Here is a 22,198-nt window from a genome sequence, read left to right on the forward strand (position 1 = left end):
GTCCAGGCAAGTCCTCCCTCCCCCCTCCTCCTCTCCTCTCCCTCACTCGGCCCTCGCTGCCCACTGGTGTAGGGAGCCTGCGCGACGCCGAGGGACGCCGCAGGTGTCGGCCCGCATGATGGGTGCGGCTGTGAGGCGACCTGCGAAGCGGGCAGGCGCAGAGCGCAGCGGTGGAGGGGAGGGCACTGCGGGTGGAACGGGTTCATTGAGGGCGACGCGTGTCTCTCACCTCCTCTCTCTCTTTTGGGCGTATGTCTTGTGCGTCAAGGGTGCAACCACCATTGTTGACACCGATGCAGTGGTGTCTGTTCAACGTGTACGAGCGCCCCTATTCGCCTGTCTTCTGCCTCGGTGGGGAAGCGGCGATCCGGCGAGCTTGCGCATCTTCGCCAGATCGGCGGGCTTGCGATGGCGACGCCGGGAGCGGCGCGTGCGTAGCGCACGCCCCCCTCCGCCGCCTTCTCGCCCTGCAGTGTAGCAAGGAGCGCAAAGTTGTACGAAAAAGAACGTAGATGTCGTAGCTGATCCCTTCACAGCGTTCGCCGCCTCTCACTTCCTCCGCTTCCGCTCCTCCCTCCTCACCCTCTCTCTCCAGCTTCCTCAGCGACGGTGCCACACCCCATCCAGCACTCCTTTCCTCCATTCGGTAGGCACGCGTTCCTGCCACCCACCAGCCCTCTATCTTTGGCGCGGATGTGTGAATAAGTTTCTGAGGGGAAAAGAGTGGGTCGTCCGGCTTGTCCACCTATCCCCCCCTGTAGACTTCTCCGCTGGGCGCATCGCCCCCTCCCTCCCGTGCATCTTTCAGATATGGTGGTCAGTGCGTCTGGATGAGTGCGCATGTGCCCATATCCGCTGGCGCCCCCCTTCCACCGCCCACAGATCGGCGGATCCTTGCGCCTTTGGCCACGCGAAGAGAAAAGTAAGACGGAGAAGACACGCACACCGAGTGCTATTTGCTCTCCATCTCAGCCGACCTGCTCCACCACCCCCGTGGGCACTGCCTCGCTAATGGTGTTACCCCAAACGGCAGAGCGCGTCCCTTCTCTCTCTCTGTGTGTGTGTGTGTATGGGATCGGCCTCGTCATCCTTTGCTTTGTTGTCACGATCGGCATTTGTTTACCGCCACCAACGCGTTTCACGTGCCATCGTCGCCGGTTTTCCCCTGTCCGCACGACGACGCGGACAGCCTGCCGGCCTCCGCTTAGCTTGCACGCCTCGGCCTTATCGGTGGGGGGAAGGGGAGGCCACTGCGCGTGCGCGGGTGCGTGCGACGCCTCCATCCGATTGGTCTTCGATCGGAATCGCTTTCCCCCTTCAGCCTCACTTGCCGCTTTCAGTGCCATCGGTCCGCAGTCGAGCACACATACAAGCGACGAAAAAAAAAGTGCGACAGAGAGTCTTTTGCCACCCTCTTCGCACACTCTACGCGCCCTCATTGGCGCCGCTGCTTCCCTCCCTCGCCAGTTGTGCGACTCACCACGCCTCATCCCTGCGCTGCCGCCGTCGTCGGAGCATCATCACCGCCGTTGCCTATTTAGCAAACGTTCTGCTCTGCCAGAAATGAAGAAAAGAAAAACGATCCCTCACCGCTGCCCCACCCTCTTCTCTCTCTTTCTGTCTCTGTTTCTGTCTCGCTACCCCATCGCACCCATACAGAAGCTCACGTGCTCGCCGAAACGCGCCCCCCCACACACACACACACCTTCACTCTTCCTCCCTTACACAACCCCCTTTCTCTGTTTCATCGTCGCTGTGGGCGCCATATTCGGGGAAATCGAAAACAAGCAACAGCTTCGCAAGCGCCCACGCACAGAAGCGTGCACACGACGCAGCCGCTGCGTCGGCAAGTTCCGGTGCTCTGCACGTGCCCCTTTTTTTTCAGCTTCATCTTCGCTGGAGCGCACACAGAAAAGAACGTTGGTTAAGGACGAAGAAATATTTTGTGTATGTGTATGTGTTTGAAGAAGCGCCTTCGCGTGCGAAGAACAGACGAGGAGGAGCAGAAGGGGAGTGTTCGAGGAGACGGCTTTTCGCCGGTAGTCGCGCGGGCAGCCGTTGTTGTTGCTCACAGCAGCGGCTGCTCCAGCAACAAACAAACAGAGCACCGTAAAGAAGTGTCGTCGGCCAGCACATGAGGCGACGCTCCCTTCCCCCCACCACCCCCCCCTCACCCCTCACCCACCCACCTTGCGCGCGTGAATCGGAGTGAGTGAGTCTGTGTGTCTGTGTCTGTGTCTGTGTGTGTGTGTCGGTAGGCGCGTAAAGAAAAGGGCGCGATCGTGCTACAGCTCTGTTGTTGTTATTGTTGTTCGCTCATCCTTTTCCGATCTCTCTCTCTACCCCTCTCTTTCCCTTCCTGTTTAAGAGGTGCTTATCTGCACTGAAACGCCTATACGGAGCGTATCGTCGCCTGGCAGAAGCGAATTGGCCAGCGTGTTTGCCCCACCCCCTTTGCTCTCTCCTCACTCCATACGACACAGACACACCACCACCTCTCCGTCGCCGCCCTCATTAGTTTGTTTCTTTTCGTTTTTTTGGGCCCTTCTCACGGTGCACGCCCTCGCAGGCAGAGGGTACCGCTAGGAATATTGTCATCATCCACCTATCCAAACACAGAAAGGCGGTTGGTATACGCAGAATAGCATCCAGAACTTCTATTTGTCTGTGTGTGTGTGTCTGTGTGCACCAAGCAGCACCACGTGGCAGGACTACCGCTCCCTCGCTCCACGAACCCATTGAAAAAAAAACGCGTGGACGAGAGATTCTAACGCACACTCCCTCAAACAAGCGCTACCGCGCACGAAGCAAAAAAAGAAATCGAAACGCAGTCGAGGCTGCTGCTGCTGCTGCTGCACGCCACCCCACCCCCTCCCTAACTCATTCGCTCTCTTTCTCCCTCTGTCCGTCTGCCTGTCTGTCGGGGCGCGCTTCTCGGTGAACAGCGGTCGATCCGTTTTTTTTGTCGGCCAGTGGGAAAAGGACGAGAAGGAGAGTCGGCATAGCAGCAAAGAAATTAAAAAGGGGTCTCTGGGGAGGAAGAAGAAGGGCGAAGTTCGACGAAAAGTCGAAGCAGCGCCCGCACACACGCACGCAGGCGGGGCTCACGAGGTTGTACATTATCGGGCCTCGCTCACGAGCAGAGGAGGAATATATATATATATACGCAAAGCCAGAGAAGCAGTGTAGTTCTCGTTCTCTCTTTGGCTGTCGTCTCCTGCTGACCCTCGCTCCGGTGTGAGTGCGAGGGTGCGGACGAAAGAAGTGGGGCGCAGCGTGTCACCTTTTCTTTTTTTGTTTGGTTGTTTCGCCCTGTGGGCAGCAAATCTTTTTTTTGCTGTTGTTGTTTTCCGTTATCACCGTCGTGCCGATACCAACCCGCACACGCGTGGCCCCTCCCTTCCTCTCTCTCTTTCTTCCGTTCCTCCGCCCTGCGCTGGTGCGCAAGTCACCACCTCCACCGTCACTCATCCACGATGGGCATCCTTCCCAGCCGTGAGAGCCACGAGTACCCCGGCGCCTTTCACTTCGCCCAGAGTGGCAGCCACGCCATGGCCATTCTCCCCCTCACGGAGCACTTCTTCCCTTCGGTCGACTCACTCGCCTTCAAGCAACTCTACGCGGGCCGCGAGATGCAGTCCGCGAAATACAACTTCTCGCTCATGTCCCCTGAACTCTTGCGAAGGTACCGGCGCCGTGCCATGGAGCAGCGATGTGTGAAGGAAGAGGCGGGGGAGGGGGCGAGGGTGCCACCAACGGGCCGCCGAAAGCCTCAGCCGTATCTTCGGCACGGCGAGCCGCCTGGCGACGGCAGTGACACCAATGGAGAGTGGGTAGGTGTCGACACGATTGACGCAAGCAATTACAGTCAGTTCTTCAGAGATGATACGCAGTGTGTGTCACCCAATTCGCCCGCGTTGCCATCCCCAGACGGGGATGAAGAGGTCTGCGAAGAGCTGCAGCGGCCGAACCCATCAGCGCACTGGCACACCCACGACGCCACCAAGCAACTCATCCAGGATGAAGACAACCAGACGGGTCTTGCCGAGGAGCTGAACTATGTGAGCTTAGATGGCAAAGGAGGCGGGCTTCGATGCCTTCCGTCTTCGCCGTCCGTGTCGTCCTCCTCCGCCTCGCACCTTCGCCTCGGACAGGCGCGCCACGCTTCCACGAAGGCAGCGGCTGCTGCTGACACAGATGCCGTGACTTTGACGGCTCCGGTCACTGCCGAGGAGCGTGACGTCCTCAACCGATTCTTCGCACGCAGTCCCGAGGCGCTGTACAACGCCCTCGTCGTGGAGCCCAACAAAGGCTTCCTCGTCGACACAAATAAGGAGATGTGCAAACTGTACGCGGCCGAGCGCCGTTGGAAGGAGGCGCGGAACGTCGTGCGCGCATACCGGCGCCAGTGCAAGCAAGGTGCAGCTGCCAGCGAGGCAGCACAGCCGGCGTCTGGGACGCCCTCTGAGTCTCTGAAGGACCCGCCGCAGCGGCGCATTACGAAGGAGGAAGCTGATGAGGCGGCCAAGGTGCCGCCACCGCCGATGTTTCTGCGACCTGTGCCTCAAGTCATCATGGTCCGCATGAGTCGTGAAGAGGAAGAGGCGACGCGCGCGGCGTACCTCGCAGAGCAGCAGCGGAGGCGCACTGGCGCGGCGCCTTCGCAGCAAAGCCGACACGGCGACGGCGACGATATCGCACCCTCGATGTCGTCCTCCGTCGCTGCTGCAGGAGCCGACGAAGGAAGTAGCCTCCTCCGCTCGCCCACGCCGTCCTCGCTCTCTCCCCTGCACGTGCCGACGTCGCGCTATCACCGCTTTGAAGACGACCCCAAGTACAAGGATGGCCGCATCCACCTCGTCGAGGAAGATGGCGTACTGTATATGTTCGCCTACAACACCGCCTACGTCGACCCACGCGAGCGTGTGCGACGGCAGAGGGAAGAGCTGCTGAAGCAGCAGCAGGAGCGGGATCGGCTTAAACAGCAGGCCGGTCATGAGGGCAGCCCGGGTAGTGGCGAAGCCTCTGGGTCGCCTTCGAGCGCGCCCGCTACGGCAACCAGCACCGCCGCTGAAGCGGCCACCGTGTCAACCACTGCAGCCTCACTAGACCCCCCTACTACAGAACGTGGAGCAGCAGCCACGCTGCAGACGCACAGCAGCGGCGGCGACGACGACGGTGCGCTGTGCCACATGAGCCGGCAGACCTCGTCCTTCTACCACACCGTCTCCTCCTTCGGCAAGGAGGAGGACGAGGCAGGCTCTAAAGAAAACGCGAGCCAGTTGAGAAGAGCCAAGGAGGCACGCTACAGGCACGTTAGCGCCACAGTAGACTCTCCAGTGGCTGCGGGAGCGGCCACCGGGGCGACTGTCGCGCAGGTGGAGGGCACCGAGGAGGAGGAGGAGGCCGACGTCAACAACAATGGTGACGGCAAAGGCGAAGGCGCGGCTGCTTCATCTGCCAGTCGCGGCTGGAGGGGATGTCAGCGACAGCAAGACACGACAGGCCTTGCCGACGATGCTGCGTCGCTGCAACGCTCTGACGGGAAGCCCAGCACCTCCAGCGAGGCGGAAGACGACGAGGAAGAAGACGGTGATGCTCAGCGCGAGGGCACGCCAAACTCGGCACCCCTCCCCGGCACCGACGCTGCCACCGCCAGTGGAACAGCAGCGGCAGCGGCCAAGGAAAGGCAGTCGCGTGTGGTGCAGCAGCTGGAGCTCGTCACAGCCGCCCCCTTCATCCTTCCTATCTGCCCTGTGCGCGTTGTCGGCTGCAACGGCTACGCGGAGTCGAGGTGCCGCGGCACACCGTGGCTTCGCGGCTACGAGGATGATCCTGAGGAGGATGCCTATGTGGAGTCGCTGCCGGTGAAGCCGCCCATCATGTCTGGTGGTGGGTTCATCGACGCCAACATCGGCGACAAGATCCTTAGCCGCGCCTACCTGCTTGGTTTTCAGGTGTACCGCAACGTCTGCTTCGACGCCGGGCTGCCGGAGACGCTGACGCGGCCCTTCTGGACCCTGGGCTTGCTGTCGAACATACCTCTGCTGCAAATTTCTCGTGAGATGCGCTTCCGCATGCGTGCGGCAGCCGCAGAGGTGGACCTCGGCTACCGTGGCCTGCGCGACATGATCAAGGGCACGGAGAACGATCTGCAGTCGTACATCTACGGCTTTTCTGATATTCTGCCATACCTCGAGCGCGCCTCGCGCGCGCGTGTCGAGCAGGCAGAGGCTGAAGCCAAAGCTGCAGTGACAGCCGCCGCCGCCGCTACCGCGGCAACGGGCGGTGACGGGGACGCGGCGGCCTTGGGGGGCTCGCTGCTTCTGCCCGCTGGGCGCAGCGCTGCGGAAAAGGTCGACGAGGCAGGTCAGCAGCTCCCGAGCCGGCCAGTTTCGCTTGCTATCCCGACCCGATCCTCGCAAGCAGCCGTGCAGCATAATCTGCTGTTCCCGCGCACCGAAATGGAATTCTACACGCAACTCACCATCCGCGGCAGCCAGTCCCTCTCCCGCGTGCGCTGCGAGGCGCAGGAGTCTTTCTTTCACCTAATCGCCGAGGCGACCGCGCCGGTGTCGACGTCGCTCTTTATGAAGCCACTGGAGCTGTCCATGTACGACTACGGCGGCGCTATCCGGCTGCACCTCATGCGCAACCGCGTGACAGGGGCTGACGAGTTGCAGGTGCTACCGCCACCGCGCAATCTCCAACAGCTTCACTCCGATCATCAGCGGCGATTGCAGTTGCGGCGTCAGCCCCGTGCGGCGGCAGACAACAAGAAGAAGCCGAAGCCGAATGTCAAAGGGGGAAGAGAGGGAACGGCGGACGACGACGCCGCGCCACCCTACCTCGTCTACGCAGTCGTGCACCCCTCTAGCAAGGCGCGAGGGCCCTCGTTGGAGCACCACAAGAGAAATCTACAGGCTCCTGAGGACGGTGCCGACGCCTACACACTTGACGAGGCAGAGGCGGCCGCGGCCGCCACCGACGGCGGTGGCACGTACGCGGCGCACCAGTACATGTATCCCTCAGGCTCCTTCGTCGACAGCGACATGGTCATCTACAACCTCCACAGGGGTCGCTGGGAGCACTTTGAGTACTTTCACCAGCAGCAGCTCGCGCAGCGGCGTCAGCGCACGCCGCCGGCGCAGGAAGAGAAAGCGGCCGGTGGTCCAGAAAAGGGCAAGCAGCCGGTGGAGAGCCGAAACGACACCGCCGACGTCGCGGCGCTGAAGCGGGCCGCCGAGTGCAGTGAGGCGTGCCAGAACGCCTCGCTGACGAGCGGCGGAGGCGGCTTCGATGTCGATGCTGAGGATGTGCAAGATATCCACCTGGAAGACATTCTGCTGTGCTGGATCAAGCGCCGCCTGCAAAGCGCCACGATGCGCAACCGCTCCGACCCGGGGTGGCTGCGCGACAGCGCGGGGCACATTGTGCAGGAGGGCCGCTACTACATCTGGGGCTTCGAGCAAGACAGCCAGCACTACTTCTACGGGCTGATCCCCAAGTTCTCCAAGGAGAAGCACAAGCGCCACCACGCAAGTGGCAGCAACGCCCAGAATCAGCCGCAGCACGACAGCCGTACCCGCCGCAGCAGCGCCCACGGCACCCTGAGCGGGCCGACCAGCGCTTTGAGCGCTCAGCATCGATCCAAAGTCGGCAGCAGCAGCAGCGGTGCCGGCACCCCGTCCGCGTACAGGATATCGCCAAACAAGTGCATCGTGGGCGCTTTGGAGCAGGGCCACTTGAGTGCCGACGGCAACGGCAGCGCCTGTGACCGTCAGGGCACATCACCAGGAACCCGCAGTCCCGCCTCAGAGTGCAGCCCCACAAGCAGTGCGATGAACGGGCAAGCAGCTGGTGAGAGCGATGGTGGGAAGACAGAGTGGAAGGAAGTGCGGTCTGGACCGGCATCAGCACGTGACGGCGCCGAAAACTGCCGCGCGAGAGTTCCCACGTCGACGGCAGTGACGCCGTCCGCGTCGATGAGCGACCTCGACGCTTGTGGTGGCAGCGGAGGTGACACACGCACCGACGTGCCGCTGAACGTCGCCTACGCGGACTCGCTTTCGAAACGGCAACAGCAGCACCCGCGATCGGCCGGTGCCGCGGGCAGAGGCGGTGGGTCCGGGCTCACCTCGCCTGGGAGCGGTGCAGCAACCGCCGCTGCGGGAAGCACTAACCGTTCGAGCAACCCAAGGCACAACAACGGTGGTGCGCGCCTGCCTGCACACACGAGCGGCGCTCCCCGCTCTGGCGCTCGTCAAAAGTCACCGCCACCAACGCCCTCATCCGCCTCGTCGCCCGTCACAACCTCGGCGACTACCCCGCCCGTCCTCTACAATACACCAGTTATCTCCAGTCGATGCGCCGCGGCTTCGCGCGAGGCCGCGTCGCCATCGCTGTCCTCTTCAGCGGCAGTGGGAACTCAGAAGGGATCGGAGGCAGCACTTGTCGAAGGGTCAGCTGCGGCGGCTGTAGAGCGCAGTGGCCCATCCCATCCAGACCCCGCGCCGTCGCAATCGCCGCCTTCCTCTGTGGCCTCGGGAGGAATGGGCACCGAGACAGGCGCATCGCTCTCCAACCCACGCGCACTTCCGCACCACTACGGCAGCGTGAGTCACACCAACAGCAAAAACGCCGTCTCGCGCGAGCAGCAGTGCAGCACCTCAGCTTCGACGGCGGCAAAGCACAACCGCCAGTCCACCACTGCACCGGCCGATAGTGCCGGGTACTCTCAAGGACGCAGGGAAAGACGGGGCAAGGCAGCAGAATGGTCACGCACATCTGCGCAGCCACAGCAGTGTCACCAGCAGGGCGAACCCCGCTCCTCGAACGTGTCGCCGCCGCAGCAGCAGCAGCAAGGCCGTCACATCACCGACCCCGGCGCAGCAGTCTTGGGCTACAAGGGAGCTCCGCAAAGCCGCTGCCATGTTCCGCAGTACGAGTTCATGGAATACATGCAAGCGCCACCGTCGGCCACGTGCGACCGCATCAGCCATAGTGACCAGAGTGGCGCGTACCACTACCCAACAGCGTTGCACGCATCGGGCCCGAGCTACTCGGATACTCCCCTTCCCCCTCCCTCGTCGTCGCCACCACCGCCGGCCCTCACCTCTGGGGTGGAGAGCGCGGTCTACGAGCAGTCGTGCCACGGCTGCCCTTCTCCTGCACAGCTGCAGCGGCACCCCAGCTCCTCACCGCCGCCACACCTCCATCCACCCACCGTGTGCATCGACACGGGCGCCGCGCAGACAAACGTGCGTCCTTCATCGACCCCGGGAGGGCCGCGGGTGCCGTCTCCTCGCCACGCTCAACATCAGCAGGTGCAGCGGCAGCCGTACGCGTCCTACAGTGCGCGGCCCACCCAACAGCAGCGGCACGTGTCTCGCCAGCCGTACTACAAAGGGCAGCCTGTGATCGCCAGCGCTGTCGCTAGTGCGGCAGTACAGCATCCAGAGTTGGCGCCTGGCCCCTACCACCACCACGGTCCACGGCAGCAGCCACAAACGATGGCGATGTCGGCACCGAACGCTGGCCCCGCCGCCATGAACACCAGCTCCTCCCGCCACGTATCGAACCTCCATATAGTCGCCAGTGGCTCCGTATTAGCGCCGATGCAGCAGCAGCAGCAACAACAGCCAACTACGTTGACGGCTGTTTCGGCTGCGCCTTCCTCTGCTCTTGGAGGAGGTAATAGCACGTACGCCGATGTATCAGCTGCTTCCATGGCGCCTTCAGGCTTGCGGGCCACGTCCTACCACCTCACGAGTCCCGCGCCGGTGTCCTTCGGCGCGTCGTCGCAGGCGGCAAGAGCCACCATGCAGCCTGCAGGACTGCAGGCCAACACTGCGCCTCCTCACACCGGCCCCTTTTCTTCCACGGCGCTGCCGCTGCAGCCGAAACAAACGTTCCCCTCGTCCGCGATAACGGATAGCAGCGCCGCAGGGAGTAAGGAAGGCGTCGCCAGCCACGGCTGCCCCCCTTATAAGCAGCCGCCTTCGCCTCTCAGTGGTACAGGGACGGCGGCTCCAGCAAACTCACGCTACGGGCAGATGCCGTCATCCACGCTGCAGCAGCATGCGTATCAGCAGCAGATGGGGCCACGCAACGCCAGCTACAATGGCGGGAGCATCAGCCACAACAACAATACCGGTAGCGGCGGTGTGACCATGTCACTGCCAAGGGGCGCTAATCCGAACGCAAACAGCGGCTACAGCCGGCTCGGGCTCTCACTTCCGGCGATGGCGGGCGGCTCAGGCGCCTCCGTACTCATGAGCAATTCCTCCACCCCTCTCTTATCCGCCGTCGGTGGAAATGGCCGAGGCGCGCAGGGCTACACACCGCCACACTCGGGGTACCCCGCGAGCGGCAGCGCTAGTGTAGCGCCCACCCCGGTGGCGGCAATGGCTGAAGGAGCGACGGCGCCGGCATCGTCCATAATGCCCGGCTCGGAAGGCAGCACAGCCAACGCCTATCCTCAGTACCGGCCCTCACAGCCGCAACAAGGTCAGCCATCACCTCAGCCGCTGGTGGAAGCGAGCGCCGGTGGCAGGGCGGCAGGAGCGCCATCAGCAGGCCCACATCCGTTTGGCGCCTCCTCCACCGCCCGGAAACAGCAGCAGCAGCAGCGCAACTCGAGGTATTCGCTTCAGACAATGGTGCAGTCTTCCAGCAACGATTACAGCAACGGTGGCGCACCTGCGATGGCGTCTGGTGGAAGGGCCTGGAAGGGTGCGGCGGCGGTCAGTGACGGGGCGGACAACATGAGTTACGATGACTCCATGATGCACGGCGGCCGAGGCGCTCACGGGGCAGGTGGTCAATTTCAGCTGCCCTACCCGCAGCAGCACTACCAGCAGCCACATCCAAAATGGCACCAGCACCAGCAGCAGCGGCAGCAGCAACAGCATCAGCACCCCAGCTCAGCCTCCTCTCAGCCATCGTCAAGCTCGCCTACGCCAGTTCCTGTTCAGTACCACCATCAGCAGTACGCCGCACAAGCAGGCAGCGGCAGCCACAATGGCAGCAGAGGTCATGCCCATGCGCACGCGAGCTACGCTGGTGCCACGGGGGCTTGGATTGCCGGGTCCGCGTATGCGTGTGAACAGGAAACAGAGCCGCGCTCGCCGAACGCGGCGACGGCGGCGACGCCCACGTCTCCGGTAGCGGCCATAAGCAGTGGTAGCGGTCAGAGTGCAGCAGCGGCGGCGGCAGTCTCGGTGACCGTCACGCACGCATCTCCCGCGATGCACTGTGCCAACTCGTATAATGGCACGATCGCTACAATGAAACCTGCGGCCTCGTCTGCATCAACGCAAGCGGCGTTGGCAGCGGCGCAGCAGCAACGAACGAGCGATAGTCAGGGCTACCGCTCCTCACGCTCTGGGCCCCATTCATCATACTCGCAGCAGCAGCAAGAACATCAGCGCCACCCGAGGCAGCAGCGCCTTGTTACTCGGGCTACCGCCGCCAGCGGCCCTTTCCACCCTGGCGGTGGTAGCGAAACTCAGCCAAAGGCAATGATCACGAGTGGCTCCCCACCTGCGCCCGCCAGTCACGCACACACGCCGCACCAGCAGCAGCAGCAAGGCAACACACAGCCGTCACCTTCGCTGGACGGATACGACAAACTCCTAACGCAGCAGCCGGCCGTACCGTCGCAGCCGCTGGCCCCAACGCCGAACGCGAGCGGCACGCTACTCCGCGTCTCACCTGGATTGCAGGAGCGCTACAGCCGGCAAAATCAGCGGCAGCAGCAGCAGCAGCGAAAATCGTTGATGCCGCACACCTCCCCGAAAGGCGCAGCGGAGCCGGAGACGCGGATGGTCGGCAGCTCTCACACTCAGAACACGCATAGCAGCAGCGTGGGCGCCGCGGAAGGCTCCTTCGACTTGAGCAGCGGCACGGCCACACAGCGTTTTGCGCACAATCCGTACGCGATGTCGTAGAAGAAACGGAGGTACGGGTGCAGAAGTGCAAGTGGAGTGTGCGGAGGGGAGAGGGGAGAGGGGCGGCGGCATGCCGAGCAGCACTGTCATTCTAAAGAAAAAAAGATGTGCGTTGAGTGAGGAAGGGCTCGGCGCGTGTGCGGTACGCGGTGCATGAAGTGCCTGGCGGTCGACGCCCCATTGCGTGTGCAGGAGCCGGCAGTCGCCCATCATCACGTCCTCACCCCCTTCATCTCTCGCACCCCTCCGCCTATCCGGACCCGTTTTTTTGCTCCTCACTGCCACACCTCCGCCGGCGCTCTTCTCTTCTCTCAGGTGAAGGTGGCGTGTCTTTTGTCTGTTGGGATTTTTTTTCGGTGTGCAAGTGTAAGTGTGTACCTCTTGTCGTCGGATCCGTTTACTCTCTTCCCTCTGCCTCCCTCCCTCTGTGTGTGTGTGCGCGCGCGCAAGTGTGTCTTCATTTCTTTTGGTTTTGCGAAAAGACGTAGCCGATGCCGATGCCGGCGAATGGCGGTGTCTCCGTTGCTCACATCCTGCTCGCTCGTTCGCTCTTGTTGCTTCTCTGAATTTCTTTCCCCCATCCCGTTGTTGCTCTCGAGATCGATTCCTGGCGGTCTCACAGGCGTGGCCTCTCGCAGGCACGGGGTGCAGTTAAAGTGACAAGCGAAGAGGAGCTCACCTCCTTGTTACGTGAGGGCCGCGGGAGCGGCGGTGATGTGGAGACGGTGGCTTAGCTCATCGCGTGTGCGGTTTTGTGCGCTCGTGTGTACGTGTGCTGCTCTGTTCTTATTTCCCCTCTCTCTCTCCTATGCGCTGTCATTGTTGCGCGCGGTTATATATATATATATATAGCTCGCTGTGTGAGTCCTGTGGTGATGCTCTGCCGCAGTGTCTCGCCATTGTCCATATTGTAGAGGAACAGTGAGGGGCCCAAGTCAGGTTTCTGTCGATTGGCGAGGGAAGAAGTACCTGCCGGGCCCCTCTCTCTCTCTGCGTCTCTCTGCCTGCGTCTGTGTGTACGTTTGAGTAGCGTATCTGCGCAGCGGCGCCTACGGGTCTCGCCCCGCTGCCCCCACCTCCCTCTCTCTCTGTCATCTTGTGTGTGTGTGTGTGTAACGACGTCATCTATGGTGGTGGCTGCAAAGGAAAAGGGCGCATGTCGTGAGTGAGGGTGAGAGGGAAGGGCCGGCCAGGACAGTCTTCCTCCATGGGGGCTCCGTTGACCGGTTCGATGGCGATGTGCCGGAAAAGAAAACGCGCTAATGAATTCTATGGGGGGGGGGCGACGGAGCTCTCGTGCTCGTGGCGGCGACGTGGAAGAGTACGCACTGCTCAGGTCTGTCTCCCTCCCACTTTCTGCGAGTGCCTGTCTCCTGTCTTGCTTGCAGCAGGCCGTCTTGCCTTATGCACGCAGGTACACGGACCCGTCTCCCTCTCGCACCTGAGCCTCTCAGCCGATGTTCACCAGAGCGCCGACGTGTGGTCGTGCCGCAGCGCTCGCCTCCACATTTTCTGTTTCAACCTCTTCTCCTATTCACCTCCCCCCTTCCTTCTCTTCTCCGGCTCCTATTTGGACGCCCATACCTCCTCCACGGCGGCTCATCGTCGTGCCCGCGAGCACGCGCTTATGTGCGTGACTGCGTGCGGGTGCCTCTCTTGCTCCCTCCTGCTCTCCCCTCCACCTTCGCACGATCTTGCATAGAGTTGCTCACTGTAGCAGCAGTAGCAGCCACACACACAAAGGAACGCGCACCTGTGTCTTTGCATCACGACCTCGTGGTGGCGTCTTCACAGATCCACGTACAGCGTCCGTGCGCCCATCAGCACAACGTCGATTGGCGATCCCCTCCGCCTCCGCCCATCTCCCACCCCTCGCACCCTTTTTTGTTTGGTTCTCTTTCATCTGCTCAGACGCCGCGTACACACAGACTCACAGATACACACACACGCGCACACACACAGGAGAGAGAGAGACGGACTGCCCGACACAGGTAAGTGGGCGTGGGTGCTTGTGTGTGTGGCGCATTTTGTTGCTGAAGGAAGGGAAGGGGGTGCCCAGCTTTCCCTTTTCTTGCTCTTGTCAACTCCGCCCAACCTCTTCTTCCGCTGCGTGTGTATATGTGTGTGTGTGTGTTTTCGGTCGTCTCCCTATCGTCTCGACGGGTGTGCTAGCTCGATTTTTTTGAATACCTCTCGTATCTATTGTTGTCGCGCGCGCGCGCTTTTCTTTTTCGGAGGAATGCGTGTGCGTACGTGTGTGTCTGTGTGTGTGCGTGTGTGTGTGTGTGTCTGTCTGTCTGTTTGTGTATGTGTGAGAGGCAAACGAACCGCACCCGTGGCCACGTCTCAGCATTCGTGAAGGGGAAGAGGGAGAGGGGAGGGGGAGAAGGTGAACACCGACGGAAAAGAGCGAGGGTGACGCGGAGGAGCGGAAGCGCAAGGGAGACGTCGGAGAACTCCGTGCGTGTTTTAGCGGTCAGAACGGGAGGCCCGTGTTGCTGCAGGGGTACCCCATCTCCTGTCACTCTGCCCCCTTTCACTTCCACTCAGACACACACACACACCTCGCCACGGCACCGCCGCGAACGACAGTATCCGAAACGGTGAAAGTCATCCTCGCCATTTTTTTTGAGTGTGTGTGTGTGTGTCTTTGCGGATCTGTCGAGCCGCGGCGGGGTGGCCTCATTACCGTTGGTATTGCTCCGCTTCATCTTCTTCGGGTCGTTGCGAGGAAGACCATATTGCAAGATGGGCGCGCTGCCAAGTCGGGAGTCCAACGAGGACCCGTCCTCCGTCTTCTTCGCAAACTGCGGCTCGCACATTGTGTTCCACATCCCGATGACAGATCATTACTTTCCCTCTCCGAATAGCCTCGCCTTCCGTCAGCTGTTCCGCGCACGCAACCATCAGTCAGCGCTGTACTGCTTCGACATGAAGGATTTGTCACCCGTGATGCCCGAGACCGTGGCAGAGGCCTTCCGTGCGGCTCAAGATGAGGACTGGGGCGCGGAGGTGGATGAAGTGGACCCGAGCCTGCACTACTACGATGAAGAGATCTGCGAAAAAATTCTGGAGCGTGGCAGAAACCTCGACCCCGCCCGCAGAGGGGCCGGGGTTGCTGCCGGGTGTTCGCCGCGCGTTGGCCGACATTTCCGCCCTTCCATCGAGGACCGCGATGAGCTGTACCGTGTCCTCGTGACGGAGCCGATGAAGGGCACCCTCGTTGAGACGGACTCGGAGATGTGTACGCTCTTTGAGGAAGAGCAGCGCTGGCGGGCTGGCCTATCGCACCTCTCTGAGCGCCACCAGCGGCAGGGCTGTCGCACCAGCAAGAGGAGCAGCTTAAGCGGCGGCCACGACGCCGCTAACGGCACTGAAGACGACGGCGTCGTGCCTGCTACGGATGCGAGGGCAGAGGCGCGTCAGGACGGCAGTGATGCGGCAAAGAGTGGGCGCCGCGAGGGCGTCGAAGCGGCTGTGGCCGGCAGTCCCTCTGTTGGTCAATCAGCCACGTCCTCGGCGTCGCTACTACCGCCGCCCCCGGCGAAGTTCCTGTATCCACTCTCCCGTGCGATAGCACTGCGCATGACGACGGAGGAAGAGGAGGAGATGCGTGCTGAGTATTGCCGTAAGCACCACATCCCCTACATCGCCCCGGCGTTCCATGACGTTCGCCCCTCCGGCGTCGGGGCAGCACCGCGGGCACCCTTGCCTGTTGTGGAGCGCCGCCACTATCACTTTGAGGACGACCCGAAGTACCGCGACGGCCGCGTCCATCTTGTCGAGGAGCATGGGGTGCTCTACCACTTCGCCTACTTCGTCAGACACCAATGCCAAGCCGCCGCCTCATCTCACGGCTCTCGCAGAGCGGAGGCGGCGGGAAGCGCGATGCTGTCCAGCGGAGTTTCGGACGGCACGACGCAGAACTCGCAGAGACCGATCGTACACGAACGGTGCTTGCACGACGTGGTGTACTGCGAGAAGCCGCTGACGTCGTCCGCAGCGTCGGCGGATGGTGAGCCTGAGGTTGAGCCGCCGGTGCGCTACAGCTGGTGCGCGCGCTGCGGGGAGCGGGTAACACAGTGGTTGAACCACACGCGGCTGCGCCGGCTCATGTCCACTCGTCTGCCTCGCCGCGCCGCGCGGGCGCAACGCGCTGACGAGGACGCGGATTCGCCCATGGAGAACAACGACGCGGACGAGGTCGTCTCAAACACAGAGTGCGTCGACGAGGAGGGCGAGGAAGAGTTCATCATTAATGTCACGCCCGTTCGCGTTGTTGGCTTGGATGGCCTGCTGCCGTCCAGGTGCCGGGGCACGCGATGGCTGCGGGGGTACGAGCAGAGCGAGGTGGCCGAGGACGCCCACATCGAGCAGATGAAGCGGAAGCCGCCGGTGATGCGATTATGCCGCTTTATCGAGGGCTCCGTCGGTGACAAGATCGTCAACCGCGCCGCTCTGGTCACGCTGTTGTCGTATCGCCCCATGTGTCGGCAGGCGGGGCTCAGCGACGCCTTGACGCGCCCCATCTGGTCTACATGTGTCTTGTCGAACATCCCGTACCTGCAGATGGTGCGGGAGACGTTTTTTCGAGCCAAGGCGGCAGTGGCCGAGGTGGATGACGGCGATCTGCTGCTGCGAAACTGGCTCGACGTTGTGGATCGTGAGAACAACTTCTACAACTTTATCAACGCGAACCTGTACATGGCGCGCAACTTCACCCCACCGGAGCGGTCCGTGCGGCAGCACGAGCAGACGGGCGACGTTGTCGGCACGGGTACAGCAACGAGTCAGTGGACAACTACCGGCGCGTGTGGCGATGGAGAGAGCGGCAGCGTCGGCATTACCCATGCGGAGAGTTGCTCGGCGCCCTCCGCAATACGGCCTTTGTGCGATGGGACTGTGTCCACCACGTGTGCCGCCGCAGACTCGTACCCTCTGGCGCCTCCGACAGCGGCGCTGCAGCGGAGCGATGGTGGTGCTCCGGCGGTGGTGGAAGCGCGTGAGACGGCGGCTGACAACGGGCTGACAACGGGCGCGGCAGCGCAAGGCGTGGGGATCTTGGGGAGGGGTGGCGAGCGCGGCGACTTGAACGTAGTGGAAGGCGACGGCGCCGATCGGCGCAGTCACCACCTCACACGTGCTCTCGATGAAGTCACGATTGGTCGACCAGAGGGCCACGGCCCATGCGACCAAGAGGATGAGGACAAGGGCGAGGACGAAGAAAGAGGGGAGTCGGGCACGATCGACAGTGTCGGCGAAAGCGGGACAGTTTTCGAGGCTGCGGTGGGGCTTGGAAGCGGCAAGAAGAAGCGGCACGCAACGAACGTGGCGCAGCGTTCCGCCCTCTGCTCTGCCTCCCCGTTTCCGCCGCCGCTACCAACGGCGCAGCGTGCGGCGGATGGTGCTGCTGCGTCGGCGTCGCCTCCCGCGGAGGCGACAGAAAGCGCGCGAGGCAACACTTGGGGCACACCCGTGTTGGCGAGTGTGATGGGCGGAATATCTGTTGTTGTAGAGAGCGGCTTTGGGGGACTGCCGCACCGCAGCGGTGGCAACGAGGAGAGCGGAGACGTATCGGGTGAGAACCTCACCAAAGCCAGCACCTCTTCCTCTCGCCAGATGCCTAACAGCGCAGCCGTGACACTCACCGTGAGCGCCCTCGACGATGATGACGAGGACGATGATGTAGACCCCCGCGTGGGTGGGAAGGAGCACCGTTGCCCACGTGCTGCTGTCGCTGAGAGCGCAGCGGCAAGCCGCTCCATGCCACATGAGTCAATCGATACAACAGCAGCGGAGGCGATTCGCGCAAGACAGCAACCTCAGCGGCCAGCGGTGCCCCAGCGGCCAAACTTTCAGCGCTTTTCTTCCCGCCTTGAGCCGCATGCGCCCCTGTCGCTCTTCACGTTCTTTGACTACGATGCTAGCACGAAGGAAGCGGTGAAGAGGACGGTGACGCAGCTGACCGCCGCAGCCGCGGATGGCGTCGCTGCGGACAAGAAGCACGTCGGGTGCCGAGATGAAGACGGGGTCAGCCACATTGCCACTCCGAATGTCGATGTGGCCGATAGCACCACGTTATGGCCCAGCTACATTCAGCGCGACATCCTGCGTGAGAACGAGCAGCGGCAGGAAGAGCCCAAGGCGACACGCCGCCGCAGTCATGCTCTGTACGAGTGTGGTATGTTGGCGACGACGCGCGGTCGCTGCTTTCTCTTTCTCCTGCGCGAAGACTGCGTGCGGGCGCTGCTGTACTACTGCTCCGCCGCGGCCTCACCCATCTTCATCGGTGCATATATCGAGCCAGTGGATACGACGAGCGTCAGCTACGGGGGCACGGTGCGGCTGCGGCGGCCCAGCACCGTCAGCATCCCGCTCGATGACGATGACGAGGGTGACGGTCACCGCACCGCATCGGCGCGCAACGGCGACGGTCGGCGAGTAGTCATTGAGCAGGTGGAGGACATGGAGGTGATGGCGGGCTACTTCAAGACGAAAGGCCTCATCACGTGCTTCAGCGTATCAGACGTGGACAACGTGGCCTCTGGGCCAAGTGCCGCGCACCGACTGCGCAAAATGATTCTACCGCCTGACTCGACATGCTCCTCCAGCGCGCCTCACTTCAGCAGCAACGTCGGCCTCCCCGGGGAGGCGGACTCGCTTGCAGCTCGGCAAGCACGAGAGCGGGCACAGTGTGGCTATGTCTTCACCTACGCCGCGGACGAATTCTGTGATGGTGACTTGGTCGTCTTTAATTTCGATGAGCGCCGGTGGGAGCACTACGAGCACGTGCAGCTGCGCCGAAGATTCGCGGCAAGGGCAGCAGCTGCCGAAGCTGCCGCCGTGGCGGAGACGAGAGGGGCATCCACGGTGCCAGCGGAAACTGCGGAACAAATCACCACAGGCCGCGTAGCGGTGGGCGCCGACGGCAGCCTGAGCAGCGCCAACTTCATCGGGGACCCTTCCATGTCCGCCAGACTTCTATGCGTCGGGCTGGACGAGCTGCTGCTAAGCTGGACCAAGTGGATCGTGGACAATCGCTTCTACGAAGACCGCACTGACGTGGGTTGGCTGAGCCTGCCAGACGGCAGCCCTATCCAAGTTGGCGGTCGCTACTTTCTCTGGAGCTTCCGCCACAACCGTCAGCGGTACTTCTACGGCGTCATCCCGAAGTTCGCGAAGGGCCGGCTGCGTCGGCAGAAGCTGATGGAGCGCAACCGCAGCAAGAAGAAAGGGGCCGAGGCGCCCGGGCAGGAAGCACAGAATCTGGCGGCGATATCGACGGCGACCTCAGCGGGTGCGCGTCCGTCGAGCAGCACGTCGTTGGCGAGCTCTGCACCATCGTCTCCAGCGCTCGTCACCGCCGCCGCTGCGGCGGCCTCCTCGTCGCCTGCCAAGGTGGGCGGGGAATGCACTTCGTGGGAAAGGAAGTCGCTGGAGGCACCCTCGGAAGAACAGCCGCGGCGGCGCGGCGAAGGCACCGGCGCCGGCAGTCTCCATGCAGATCCGGCTCAGGATGGTGCAGCAGCCTCCTCGCCGCCACATCCCGGCCTCGGCGTTTTACCATGTGCCGGCACGAGCACAACGCCGAGCCAGCATCTGCCGCAGGAGTTTCCGACACGGTATGCAACGGTGCCTGATATTTCGACGTCGATCGCACGTCGCAGTCACCCCGCGCCAGCGCACCAGCTTCAGCAGCAATCCTCTCACCATCTTCAGCCGCAGCAGCCGGCTTCCCCGGCATCGGCGCCTGTGCTGCAGTGGTCCTTCACTAGCATACCCGCCTCGCCGTTTAGCGCTGCACCAGCGACAGCCAGATTCGAAGCGCAGCAGGACAGCTCGGCAAGCTTCCTCCACTCTTTCGGGGACTTGACCAGCGCGCAGGCCAGCCGCAGCGTAGTCAGGCCGACACCCGGCTCCACCACTGCTACGGCGGCAAGGGGAGCGCCTTCCGGCCTCTTTTCGAAGCGAGCAACGCAGCAGCCAGGTGGCAGCGGCAGTCCCGCCATGCGCAGCCCTGGTCAGAGGATTGTCCTGGGTGCTGGGCCCGACTACTACTACCGGCACGGCGGCAACACGTGCATACAGGCTGGAAAGCGGCAGGAAAATGAGTACTACCCGCCCTTGCCCGCCAACACCCCATTCCACCCTGTCACGGCCGTCACGCAGCTCGTACCACTGCCCCACCCGCAGACAGAGCGCGGCGGCATTCCGGCCATCTTCCGCTTCTGGGGCCCCGTCAGGTTGCCGGCCCCCTGCACGCCGGCTGCGGCGCACCTGCCATCGAGCACAGGCGGGGCGGCGGTGACAGTCTCTGCCCCGTCCACCCCCAGTGACGCCGTTGGTGGAAGTGGCATGGCGGGCGTAAGCAAGCTGAGGGTACTTCACCACAGTACCAATGCCAGCCCCCTCGTTGCTCCGTCCGTTCCGCCAGGAGTGGCTCCCTTCTGCACTGCGGCTGCGGCCCCCGCATCAGCTGGCAACTTGACGGTCCGGGTGCGCCGGCGCACCGGCGTTGGAAACACGGCAATAACAGCAGGGATCAATACGGGCAGCGGCGCTGGCGCAGCATCGCTGCCGCCACCCTCGCTTGGCGCCTCTCTGACGGCGCTGGCGCCGGCCGGGCCGGTCGTGGATTTCGCCGCCGCCACCACCACCACGCACAGCCCCCCAGTCTCGTCGAGCGCCCCTATCACATCTTGGTTCGCCGCGCCAGCGCTACTACTGGTCGGCGATAGAGGGCAGCGGCGGCTCTCGCCGACCAGCAGGCTCCCCACCAACCTCATCAACGAGGGGTCCAAGACAAAGGGGAGGTCGGTGCTTCGAGTGGATGCAGACAACTACGTGCAGCGGGAGGCGTTTCGGTGGAACCCGTATGCGAGCACCAAGTGGGTGCAGAACAGCAGCAGCGGCGGCAAGGACCAGTAGGCAGCGGCGCCCAGGTGCGCCGTAGTGGCACACAATTGCTGTTGCTGAAGACGACTGTGTGCGTGCCTTTCTCGCTCCGCCTTCGTGTCGCCTCCGCAGCTTCGTTGGACGTCCCACACACACACACACAGATATAAATTATATATATATACGTTGCCCTGCATAGACTTCGTCAGTTGTTAGTGGGTTCCCCGTTTTTGTGTACGCCTCCCTCTCCCTCTGTGCGTTGATCGTGGTGGGAAGGGGTGGGAGGCATGGCTCTCCACCACCAACACCACCTTTACCATTATCACCCCACGCACGCAGACGTGTACGCTTATACCTCCTGTGCACAGCGATACTGTGGTAAAGCACGCTGGGGATATCACTTTGCACGCTCGCGGCACCGATAGAGCCGTCCATCCTCTCGTCGCCCAGGCGATTTCATTCTCTGTAGCACTGCAGCATCTACTTCAGTGCGCGCGCGCTCTTTCGTTCTCCCGACAGTTTCGCACTCTTTTTTTTTTCGGTACGTTCATCGTCTTCAGGAAATGTGTTTCCAAGCGACAAGGGCGCCATGCAGGTCTCCTCACTGAGATGAGTAGAGAAATCAGCACATCAGCCAGTCGCCTTACCGCAGGTCCTTTGTGTGGATAAGCCCTGCCTACACACAGTCGGCGCAACGACGGGTGCACCTCGTAAAGGCCACCCGCGTAGCAAACCGCGTTTGTGTGTCCGAGCCCCGTCCTGCGAGCAACACAATGTCTGCGTGTGTTTTTGCCCCCACCCCCACCCCGAAAAAAAAAAGGTCGGTTGCTCGGCTGATCCGGGCCCCCGGCGATGTCACTTCCGTCGCCGCGGGTGGGGCATGGGAGGACAAGTAGGGCTTCGGCCCTCAGCAGAGACGTCTGCGTACGGCCGAAATGAGGCCCGCAAGCGCAGCGGTGACGCGGTGATATGAGCACACACACACATGCGGAGGAGCGCTGATGAAGCGCATGGGACCAGCTGGAGCGTCCGCCACTCCCCCCTCACGCTTTCTCCTCTCGCACAACACAGTCGCCCGACATGAGGGTGTTGTAGGGCCGTGCACCTGAGCACTAAGCATGACGGGGCTGAGGGTTCAAGCAAGCGCATGTTGCCAGCGCATCTGCAAGTCGCATGCGCCTGATCAGGAATCCTTCACATCGAGGGAACCCTCGCACGCAAGTGACAACGATGCTGTCGTACGTAAGATCCAATGTAGAAGCGGAGGACCATGCCGAAGGGGAAGGGGCGCAGTCATGCGTGAGTGTGTCCGCACCCGCTTCGCAAGCGACACAGTGGAGGTCTTCTCTCTT

At 62.5% G+C, this 22,198-nt stretch overlaps 2 protein-coding genes across 2 annotated transcripts; both read left to right on the forward strand.

Moving 5' to 3' along the window:
* Nucleotides 1-3,476: 3,476 nt before the first annotated feature.
* Nucleotides 3,477-11,951, forward strand: LSCM1_07201 (uncharacterized protein; the record flags this gene model as incomplete). The annotated part of the gene is made up of 1 exon (XM_067324585.1): nt 3,477-11,951. The coding sequence occupies one exon, from the start codon at nt 3,477-3,479 to the stop codon at nt 11,949-11,951; it is 8,475 nt and encodes a 2,824-aa protein (XP_067180942.1).
* A 2,748-nt stretch (nt 11,952-14,699) lies between these two features.
* LSCM1_07202 (uncharacterized protein) lies at nt 14,700-20,879 on the forward strand (the record flags this gene model as incomplete). Its single annotated transcript, XM_067324586.1, has 1 exon — nt 14,700-20,879. One exon carries the CDS (start codon nt 14,700-14,702, stop codon nt 20,877-20,879), a length of 6,180 nt encoding a protein of 2,059 aa, XP_067180943.1.
* Between the last annotated feature and the right edge of the window lie 1,319 nt (nt 20,880-22,198).

Source organism: Leishmania martiniquensis, chromosome 8, assembly GCF_017916325.1.
Source record: "Leishmania martiniquensis isolate LSCM1 chromosome 8, whole genome shotgun sequence".
In the NCBI taxonomy this organism is placed as follows: domain Eukaryota; phylum Euglenozoa; class Kinetoplastea; order Trypanosomatida; family Trypanosomatidae; genus Leishmania; species Leishmania martiniquensis.